The sequence below is a fragment of the Perca flavescens genome, chromosome 2 (assembly GCF_004354835.1).
Source record: "Perca flavescens isolate YP-PL-M2 chromosome 2, PFLA_1.0, whole genome shotgun sequence".
In the NCBI taxonomy this organism is placed as follows: Eukaryota; Metazoa; Chordata; class Actinopteri; order Perciformes; family Percidae; genus Perca; species Perca flavescens.
Genome location: NC_041332.1, coordinates 24,497,565 through 24,509,654, shown reverse-complemented (window position 1 = coordinate 24,509,654; position 12,090 = coordinate 24,497,565). Strand labels below are relative to the sequence as shown.

The 12,090-nt window shown below is 40.1% G+C and overlaps 1 protein-coding gene across 7 annotated transcripts in view; it reads left to right on the top strand.

Annotated features, from left to right (window-relative positions):
* The window catches only part of dlc1 (DLC1 Rho GTPase activating protein), a 94,508-nt gene that overhangs the window by 20,112 nt on the left and 62,306 nt on the right, over positions 1 to 12,090 (top strand). For all 7 annotated transcript variants that reach the window (XM_028592451.1, XM_028592461.1, XM_028592469.1 and 4 more), the window contains one exon: positions 579 to 692. In XM_028592451.1, the coding sequence (XP_028448252.1) occupies positions 579 to 692 (114 nt within the window). The remainder of the gene's footprint in view (positions 1 to 578; positions 693 to 12,090) is intronic.

Below are 12,090 nucleotides of genomic sequence, written 5' to 3'. Positions count from 1 at the left end.
ATCTCCTCTTCGTCCTGCTTGGACTACTGCTGCCATTTCACCAGGAGGCGTATGCAAGGAAACCCGCTTGCGGTTGGTTTACACCTGCTTTTAAGAGGCGGAGAATTTTCACCGCAAAATAGAGGCACGCTTTCATGGGCCGTTTTTGTACATACCGCGGAATACATAATAAGGCGCGCTTTACGCTTCCTCTCCCATCTCTTTATGGGGAAACTCCCACTTTCCCCTTGACCCTCCCGTGGATACATATGCGTGACACGGAAAAGCGCAATTTGCCATTTTCAGTTGCCGCGACAGGCAGTCTGCTCTTTTACCTCAGTCGGCCCGTTTGTACATACCTCGCCATGCTTTTATGCGCACGTTGCTCAAACAAATACCCCTGAAGTGGGCGCAAAAGCTTTAGTACATCTGGCCCTGGGTATCTTTCATTGGCTGATGAACTGTGTAGTGTGCTTTGCATTTATAAAACCTATGCTGTTGATCATCTTTGAAGAAATACTGAAATATTAGAGGAACACTCTGCTCTTTGCTCAACAATGTAATGCCTACATCTTTTACATCTTCTTTAACCTGTGCAGGAGTTTGATTTAGGATCTGTGCCAGAAGCATCACAAAACCCTCCACATCTACATGTTCCTACTGCCTCTACCTCAGGACCTACACCAGCCCTTGGAGCAAAACCTAAGAGTGGGGTAAGATAGAACCTTTTGCATTTTATCTAAAATGATATGGCCAGGTTTGTGTGTCTCCATTTTTAAAGGATGAATGTTATTCGTGCAATATTTACAGTTTTTTTAAACTATCCCAGAGAGATCCAGAGGAATTGGGAATTATATACTTTAATAAAACTAGACCTCCAAATCAATTTGGATGTAAGACCTCAAAAGATCAATTGCGAATACTTGAGTTTTGATTTCTGGTTTCTCTCATTTGCATAGTTTTTTTTAGTTGAGCATAGAGCTACTATTAAACAACTTTTATGTCTCCAATAAAACGTTTTTTTTCTCTTAGTGGTACAAAAGTTAAAATAAAACCAGTACACAGAAGGCACACACACACACACACACACACACACACACACACACACACACACACACAATTGAATCCCCCAATTGTAGGAATGTCCCCCAGCACTTAGGGCTCAGCCAAGCAGACGGTAAAACTCTATAATTAGCTGGTTCCAAAGATCTAGACCCCTTCACCCCAACAAAGGGGTCAAAAGGGAGGTCTGGGGGTAAAAAGCCAGGCCAGGGGGTAGTGAGAGGGGGACACGCTTCAAGTGAGACGTGTGTCTTCAAACCTCTTGCTTGCTCACTTAATTACTTCGTCAGCTATTGCCTTCAACGAGGGCAAAGTGAACAAGGCTGGTAGACAGCAGACTGAGCACTCAAGAAAGCTTTTACAATAGTTTGAATTGAAATGTAAAAAAAAAAAAAAAAAAAAATGCTTTGAGACACTTTATCTCATGATGTAGTGATGCATAATAGGATAACCCTAAATGCCGAACAGGATGTTTCTATTGCAAAACAGTTCTCTTATCTCGTTAGAACAAAACGTTGTAACCTTTGGAAATGTCAGAATTCCTTGATGAAAAGGATGTCTCACATTCTTAAATTATCTCTCGCAATTCCTTGTTGACATTGCTTTGTCTTGCTGTACGTCACGACTCTTATGCTGTCTCAAAAAAAAGCAAAATTCCCTCGTGTGATGGTTACTTTAAGGGACACAGAGCAACATGCTCAATGATGTGTGATGTATAAAGTCTGTGGCCAACTGTTTCCACAAGCTCCATTCCTGCAGTAACCCAAGGTAACTCACTAAGCTTGGGTAAACAGTGCTTTCACTGCGCCTAATAAGAGGCTTTTTACAGTGGAGGCCTGCGGGGTGATTGAGGCCAAAGAGATGATGACTTCATGAAGGAGATTCTCAGTGGTTAATAGTTAAAGTAACTGTTGAGTCCTTTCAAACTTAAAGTGTTGGGACGCCCACTTAATCTTTTTAGCTAGACAATACAAATCCTTTATATGACGTAAACACAAGGCACGTATGAGGAAGAACCAGGGTTGAGGTTTTGATTTAACATTACAACAGTTGTGTTTTACAAGATGACAACATACATAATATAATAGATTATTCAAGAATAGAATAATTACTATACATTGTTATTATATAAAAAGACTACTCAGTTCTATTGACAGGAAAGGTAGTAGGTACAGTCCTAATTTTACTGTAAAATGTTCCCAGTGCAAATGTCTAACCTTTGTTTCCCTTTTATGCGAGTGTAATCTAATGTTATAATGGGAAGTCTCATCCTTGTTTTAATGTTAACTATTACACTGTACAACTGACAGCTTTTATAGATTATACATGGGGTGACTGAATTACCAGAACTGCTCACAATACAAGAAATACAGTACCACAAACTACAGTCTCAAAACTTCTGATCAAGTTTAATCAATACCTCTCTGACACATCATTGTTGCCTGGGTCCAGACCTTTAAATCCGTCCACTCCACAGAGTTGACTAATGAAGATGTAAATGGAGATTAACTAATTGACAATTCTGTCTGATATCAGACAAACAGTGATGACAAAGGCTAAAAATGACAAGCATTAGAATAATAGGATTTATTGTAGGGCTTTTGGATTTTATGAAATTGTCTGTATACAGTAAATACACATAACACAATACACAAAAATCAAATCATACACTGAAAACAAACAAACCTATTGTTCAAAAAAGCCTAAATCCAGGCAAATGTATATAAACAAAAACCATGAAAATAAGTATTTCCACGTGTTGCCTTGAACGTGTCTTGACATCATTCCTAACAAGAAGGTATTTACAAGTTTACTCAGGACGGCAAACAACATATATCTTTTTGGCAAGCCAATGGTCAGCGCAACCCGTTTTAAAGGTAACAACAACACAGAAATTGCTACTACACACACTCTTGTAATTTATGAGCAGAGATAAAAAAGGGAGTAGTATGTGGACCTATTACAACACAACCTTGATACTGTATATTAAGTACCAAGATAAATATCTCAATGCAAAAGGTCAGTGAGAGATTCAAATCTGAAATTAGGGCAGGAAGTAAGACCAACTGAGAGTTGTTCTTTCGTATTTTACTAAAAGAGTAACTTAAGACTAAATTCACTTTTTTGAGAAGGTAAATTATGTGTAGAGTCACTTTATTACACTATCAATTGATCCTGGGTCAATTCTGTGGTGTTAATTCATTTCTTCACTTTTCCAGTGAGAACACAGTAATTCTTTCCTCTAGACCAAAGCAAAGACATTTATTTAAGACAACTATTACTGGTATTAGCCTTGGGGGGACTGAAGTCACTGTCACTGCTTTCAATGTTGGTCGGGGAGTCACGCTTCTGGGACGTGCCAGTGAACCATGAGGAACACAACGTTTATCGGTAAATAACAATTTTAAAAACAGAGGTACATATGTAACAACAGTTGTATGAACTTTGGATGACTGCCAGATGTGTATCTAGGCATTAAAACCTCAGAAAGCGTCGGTGTAGAAAGTCAGGGGGAAAGAAATGTGACTGTCTTATCACGTGTCTTGCTGATGATTGCAGAGGAATGGCTGGTGTGTGTGTATTTTGATATGGGTTAAGTGTTTATCATTGTGCTTTTGCATTCCTTCCATCTTATGATGGATTATGCAAGAGGTAACTGGTATTTATGTTCTTACTATCCCTCTGACACCTCCTGGCACTCAGTGTAACACTCTGGTGTGATTGTACCGAGCACATACTTGTGCTGTTCTGTTTTTTATGTAACAATGATAAATGTGTAGTATGTGACTGTGTACGTTGGTAATGAGTGGACATTCACTTGGCATGTATCATTCCCTCACTGTTGTGTATAAGGCATTGGGTTCAAGTGAATAGTTTATTGGCTCTTGCTGGCTTAGCTGGTGGCTATTGTTAGCCTTCAGCAGGTGGCTGTTATTCTTGCATCGAATTAGGGGCTAACATCTCGCGGATGTTGTGCCACAGCAGGTGTTTTTTTCTCATGGTGGAACTGCTATTCTTTGCCCCTGAGTGTTTTTGTTGGCAGGTTTCTATTACTTGCTTAGTGTTGCAGGTGTCTTGCCATGTTATTTAACTTGCATTGTTGTGTTGCAACAGGTGGCTGTTATTTGGTTTATAGACTGATTGTGTATCTATTGATTTGGCTGTATATTATATTTAGGGCTGCAACGATTACTTTCATTATAGCTCAATCTGCTTATTATTTTCTCGATCGATTAATCATTTGGTTTATGAAATGTCAAAAAATAGTGAAAATTGCTGAAGCTTAAGGTGAGATCGTCAGATGTCCCGTTTTGTCCGACTAACAGTCTTAAACCCAAACAGTCAGTTTACAGTCACATAAAACAAAGAAAAGTAGAAGATATTCACACTTGAGAATCTGAAACCAATGATGTTTGGCATTTTGGTGAGAAACAAATTACTATTATTATGATGATTATTGTTTTTCTTCCAATTAACTAATCGGTTAATCGAATAAAAGTTTCAACTTTAATTATATTCTCTCACCGAAAGATTTCATTCTTTGGCGCATTTATTTCCAATCTTGAGTAGTACTAGCTGATATTTTTTTAAAGAATTCGTAAAATTGTGTCTCATGGTATTAGCTGTCACTGATTTGGCTTTATAAGTATAAAGTTGTGCCTGGTTTGAGAGCCATTTGTTATGTGACTCTATTTTTAGAGTGGCTGCAGAGGATGTGCCAAGCCACAGAGGAGGGTGGAGGCTGCTGACCCCTGACCACCTTCCTCTGAATGTTACAGAAGGAAACAACATATCAGTCACCCTCAGCGCGGAGCATTCTCACCAGCAAGACATATTCAGAATCCCCTACAGACCTCAGTTACTGAACAAGGCACAGACCATGGCTGTCTGTTAAATTTAGCACAGGGGTGTTTTACATGTCATGCATGCACTGTATGGTGACTTCCCTATCATCTTTAGTAAACATTTCATAACAGGGCAACCTTTGACCCTTTGTTTGGATCTGTATTTCGTCTCCACGGCAGCACCGTTTCAAACACAACTTCTGTCAACCCTCCTTAGGTGGTGTTGCCGCTATTTGACAGAGAATTCTGAAAGTACCAGATTTCATATCTCTGGAGTTTTCATGTCTGGATTCATGGGATTTTTGTCGAAATGATTGATTGAGAGATATTTTTATTTCAGAATGACGGACAGACTTTATTCCCTATCAGTTGGTTATGTATGTACATAGCTCTTTATCTTACTGTAGTTTGGTGGACAATAGAAGTGATGTGGTTTGCGTGCTAAGGTCACTAGCAGATCTCTGCTCTGTCCTTCCTCCGTGTTCCGGTTTGGCAGCCTCAAAGTCCCCCAAACATCCTTTATCCAAACCACACCTTCTCAGTGTCTCACAAAGATAAAAGACTCAATATTTAGCTGCTTTCACTGCCTTTTATTTATCTCTACATTTGCTCCCACTCTCTCTCTCTCTCTCTCTCTCTCTCTCTCTCTCTCTCTCTCTCTCTCTCTCTCTCTCTCTCTCTCTCTCTCTCTCTTTCTCTCACTCACACTCATTCCCATCCTAGGTCAACAACATATGCACAACATATGCAGCAGGCATAATTATATTTGCCTACATTCCACCCACATATTTGGCTTAAAGACTGTAGTAGGCCATAATGAGTCAGTGAGCTATGAAACCAACCGCCATTCAGTCTGACAAGCAGCTGCCAGCAGTGGCTCTGGTCATGGCCACGCTAGCCGTGTTGCTGTCATTGTCCCCAAGCTCTCTCCTCTGTTGAGCACAGCTGTAACAAGGAGACAAACACAGACCTGCTGTGGTTTTAAAAAAGTGGGCAAGAAAAAAGAAAAGGCTTGTGGTGTTTGGAGCAGGATGTAGAAAATGAACTTCTCCTCAACCCTCACAAGGAAATCTTGTTTTTCCTGTGGATTCAAGGCTATAGCTGTTGCATAAAGCACTCCAAGAACAGTAGAGAGAAGGATATACTAAATAAATATACAGTATTTCTCATTTTTTTGTAGTTGGCAGAGTATCATTAGAAAACTAAATCGAAAACAAACCACAAAGCCAAATCATGCCATCATGAAATGTATTGAAATTGTCCACATGTATCAGCCTAACTCAGTATTTATACTGAACATTTTTTCCAAATGGATTTCAGCTATATTAAGTTTAATTATTTGACAGAATGCGTTTTCTGTTTTAGCATCTTTTGTGGAAGTCAAACGTCACATAAATCTGTTTACACCCCTGTGCTCTATGACAACATACTCCTAAATCACATGTGATTTACTGGCTCCATATGTTTTTTGGTACTTTAAACTTAAATGAATCATAATTTTTCATCTAACATGAAAACATCACTCTGCTGTGTTTTTTGCTAACGAGTCGTTGGTAGTGTTAAAGGCACGCACTGAGTCAATTAAGCGTAACACACATCTATTCCATTAGGAGACAGTAAAAAGCGCAGGGAATAGTTGCAGGATGATGGTACTTGTTGACATTAAATCTTAAGGATGACTGGATAATGCAGGCATCTGGAAACACCCCTGCAGCCCGCTGATAATGAACCACCATAAATCACGGCCTGAACAAACCGAATGCACTCTCAGAAGCACACACGTTTATAGACGCTGAAACATGTACAAAGGAATTCATTGTTAAACCAGGTGCAATTTATTCCTAGCAAACATTGGTCAGACGGTGGCGTCATAAACGGCAACTTGGTTATGAGGTGGATGGACAGATAGTAAAGTGTCCACATCCAATAATGGTCCAAGCAGACCCTCTTCTTACAAACCTGGAAATATTGATCATATTATTGCTATGGAAAAAGCAAATGTATGTCTTTGTTTTTTGTTTCAATACAACATTTTATGGACAATTTATTTGGTTGTGAAATGGTTGTGATGAGACGTCCTCTCCATGTCCAAACCCAGCAAACATTGAGACGTCTTGTTATGGTTTTAAAAATGGTTCCAAAATGAAAGTTGTGCCGACATCTGGGACATACCTGGCCATCATTGAAACATTGAAATTTGTCCTTACCATAAAGGGGCATATACTGGGTTATTCATGCTTGTGATTTAGGGTTTTGTAACATGCGGCTTGAGCGTGTTTTCACATTTTTGTTTTGAATGTGTATTTCCATTGATGTTGTCTGAAGTTACATACCTCAGCCTTACCTCAGCCAATATACACCTGAGTGTCTCGCCCAATTAATGATCTTTGCGCTTAGCTTTTATGTTTAAGGAAGGAACGTGGCCTTCCTATGAAGGTTTTTTATTTTTTATACTCTTATTGTAGCATGTGAAACTGTGCACAAAGTGTGTTTACAGTTGGGTTACCCAGCTGTCAATGCTCCACTGCAACATCCAAATGCAGTGCCCTCTAAAATAGACAGTCAAAACTGTGACCCAGCAAGGTCTCGCCCACTGGTCCTTCTGGAAAGTCGATAAGCTGGGTGTCTGCCACAGGACTGCTATGGGGCCCCCACAGTCTTCTACAGAGGACAGTCTAATCAGTCTGTGTTGTTAACCCCCTCTCTGCTTTCTCCCAAAAATGCTGGCGGTCTGAGTATGTGTGTTAGTGCACAGTGTGTATGGGAAAAGCATGCTAAAGACTGAAAGTGCACCCATTCATGCTATATATTTTCCCTTAGCATTATACAAGATGTCAGTACATGTTACTGAGATATTTCAAACGTCATCAAAAGTTGTTTTCTTTTAAAATAGCTGTTAAAGCCAACATCTGGACGCTAATGTACATCTTCTGTAGGAAATGTTCCAATGCATCATTACACCAAGCCATCACATCACTTCCTGTTGACACACTTCAAGTGTGACATATGGAAACTATTAAAATGCGAAAAGGGGATCCAGGGGAGAAAGTAGGGAGTGGGGGGGGTGTTGGACTTTTCCTCAAGGAGAAGGCTAAAAAGAAATTGTTTCCCACGTTTGCCTGCACACGTGCACTGAGAGGTCGACAGAGCATGGAGAATAAATTCTTTTATAAGTGCAGGGCAGAAAGAGCACATTCATGCCAGTCAAAAAAACTGAAATGAGCTCCAGATAACATCTCCAAAGGCCCTGGACAGACGTGCACTTACCCGCGCGCGCACACACACACACACACACCCACACACACACACACACACACACACACACACACACACACACACACACACACACAATATGTCTCTCTTCCCTCTATCACACAGTTATCTTATACGTCTAGTGCCGGAGCCGCCAGCTTACCTGACCATAAGCCATCTGCACCAATTTAGCCATTTGCGTTAAGTGGCGGAGAAAAAGTTTGGGTTAGCCTGAGCCCACTAATCCTTGGCCAGCACAGACCATGGGTGGTCAGACACACACACACACTGCAGCTGCAGTGCAGGAGGGGGGCTGGGGATGAGAGGGTGGCGGTGGGGTTGAGAGAGGCATGGTGGACTGCTCGGAATTATTGTGCAATAGCCACATGCCAATTGTTTGCTTAACATCTCTGACTAACTCACTCACTCAATCAGAGAAGCATGTGCACACAGCTGTACACAATGCAGGGTCCAGTACTACTAAAAAAAAAAATATTGTTACTAGGGCTGTGTATTGAACCTCAGTGTTTTCTATTTGGTTCCAACCGAAATGTGTCTGTAACATAAGTACCAAAATATGAAACCAAATATTTGAGTTTTATACTCCCTGTTATTTATTCTTTCAGATACTTTGTGATTTAAAACTCCACCAGTGAATGAGTTGGAACAAACTCGTGCTGTGCAGCCAAACTTTGTTCAAACCTTCAGCGCATTATTTAAACTTCTAGTGGGGTTCCCAAAATTTGCAAAGATATGTTTGGCTGAATTTGGGGGAAATGTGTCTAAAATGATGAGCAAGACATGTAGAACATTTCCATTTAATGGGATGGTAAAGCCGTAGACAACATGGATTCTTGTGTTTGAACTCAATGTAAAATCATGTAGCTTCAACACCGAGCTGGAACAACATGATATACAATATATTTGGTACTGTCAGACAAAGATGGTTTTAACAACCCTAAGTGAAAGAAATGGGAAAACTGAATGTTATGTTATCAGACGTGTTAATATGGACTGAGATCATTTCTGATACAGAGCCTAAGAGCCTAAATGCTTGTGTGGACTGAGATCGTTTTTGTTTCAAAAAGGCGTTGTAGCTTTGTAGGTTTGTAGGTTCCTGCTACAGTAATGACAAAAGGACCCTACCGTGGTTGTTCATACAGGCACACATGCTTGCAGGCTACCACACACACACACACACACACACACACACACACACACACACACACACACACACACACACACACACACACACACACACACACACACACACACATACAGACATGTTAAGCAAACATACCATACCCCATGTGCCCCCCATACAACCCACTTCCAGTAAATTAGTGGCAGTAAATGAGGCAGCTGACACTTGTGTGCTCTGCAGCCTACAGCTCCCCAGTGGACACCTGACACGGCCCGGACAACCCCACACTTGGACAACCTGCACTGTCGCATGCCAGGGGAACGCAGGCTAACATCGGGAAATATGTGATCCTGGTGCTATGAAAACACTGGTACTTGCTGGTACCCATTCATTCACATTCTTGTTAGGCTCTGTGCTCTCTCACTTACATTTATTCAACTGTAATCGCTGTTATGAGAGAAAACAGCATTGTGTAAAGGTGAGATTTACTCTGTGTGTAAGTGACTTCATGGGTCATTGACAGGAACCCGTGGTGCAGTGTTTACACAATAGGAAGGGCGCACACTGGTGAACTAAAATGTCTTGTTAGTGCTAAGTGAAGAAGCAACACAGACCTCCCATATTGATTAAGTTATTCAAAGCCATTCTTTGTGCAAATTGTGAAGTTGTAGTTGATTATTAAAAATCTATTGTTTTTGTTCTTTCAACACCACTGTGCCAAATATAAGAAGATAAACCTTTGGCACAAATCCACACATGAATGGATGCAGTTCTGTCCATATGTAACATTCTGTGTGATTATATATTTTAATGTATCACCACAGATTAAATAATAAGGCTAGTCATAGTCTATGTTGTTATTGTCAACAAATCCTACAAAAAGACTAAACCTGATAATGTGTTAGTCCATCTGTCTTGATACTTTTTCCGACTTTCCTACCTTGTCTCTGGCACTGAGCCCCAAGTCTGTTCATTCCTACTTAAAATGTAAATATTAAAAATGGGTCAAAAATATATATTTTCACTTTTAAAAAAATGGCAAAAAAAATTCTAAAACAGTTGGGCAATGTAGTTGCTAGCAAATGTTACTGAAATGTGAGTAAATAGGGCTTTTTTGGGGGGACTCTTTTCAGAAGCGGATTAAAACATTTACACATTTGGTGAGCATCAGTATTTACAGCAGCAGGGCGGTGTATGTGGGATTGACTCAAATAAACTAGAGTGCATGCGTACAAAGTCATTATGGACACCAGCTGCAACAGTGTGGATAACCGATGTGTTATAGATTTTGGATAGGTTTGCGACACAATGAATAAACTATCAGGCTTTGGCTACACAGGATGTACTTGGTAGGATGGTGTTGGTTTTGGTCTTTTCATATCATTTGTTGACAATAAGAAAAATACATAATGTTGCAGTTGCCAACCATATAAAGCATGCTCATTTTAATTCATAACTAACTAACTTAAATAAAAATAAGACATTGGTGATCTTTCAAATTAAACTGTAAGGGTCGATGTTAAAGAAAAAGAAAGTGGAGAAAATAACTAACCTGTTTTCCAGCAGAGACAGTTTATATGCAATTGATAAATAGGCAAAAACAAACCAGGTTGTTAGTGTTGTCTTGACTAAATCACACACTACCTACGGTGTTTTGCACACAGGGGAATGCAGCGAGGACACTGTTGTGGCTAAAAAAAGAGTCCAACAGCTGAAACAGCACTGAATATAAATCTATCTCTGATTTCACCTCACTGTTGTTGCTCTGTTTGTGCTGATGATTTAGTGGCAGAGGAGTGAGTAGAGGTCTCTGGCTGTGGCTTCTCCCTGGTGTCTTTTTTGGGTCATTAATCAGCAATAAATTATAAAGCTATTTGTCCACAGGGGATTTTTACCCACTTTGTGTCTGAAATGAGACCCTTGAAATGATTAAATGCTATTTTTTTGTATTATAGAAAAGTAACACACACCAAGTGTAGTGCTGATCTCTGGAAGTAGACTTAAGTAGGAAAAAGTGTTGCACACTCTGGCTCCATAAGCATTTCTCTTTTATTTAGATGATGTTTCGGCCCTCAGGCCTTCTTTAAGATCAACAATCATGCTGTTTTGCCCATGCACATTATGCACAAATACATGTGCACACACGTATATAGGCACACATACCTCCGCAGACGTACCACTAGTGATGTACTTTTAGATTTGGATTTTAGATAAAGTTTGTATGTGCAGACAGCTCACCCAGTGGCTTCTAAAAAAATCTGAATAAAACAGATTAGGACCAAGACAACACTTTATCCAGCATTGATCAGACAACACGTTAGCAAAAACAGACTTGCATATGTGAGCAAGCATTGGGCCTTTCCCAATTCCCAAATTTGTACCTCCTCAACTTCTCGATCCTCCGGCTTGTGACCCGGAAATCATACTGAGCGTGCCATGTCGAAGGATGTCCAAATTCCTAAAATGCACATCGAGGAGTGAGGATCGTGCATATGAATAAACCGATGAATCCTCTGCGGAAGACTTCTCACCCGTGGCATGTAAACAAAGAGGCGTGAGAAAAGGGGAAAGAGAGCGATAATATCCACGGTGTGTGGTTAATCTAACTTTACAGATCGGGCCGGTCAGATCATACAAATTAACATTCTGATTAATAGCGGGTGGGTGAAATAACACACAGTCAAGGAGGAAAGTATTATTAACATTCTCTAAAATGTGAACATAACAGAGCTGCTGTCAGACAGACAGCTTCATTTGTAAGTGCGTCTGAGAGACTTGAGGAACAGCAACTTAACTTTATTGAGATTA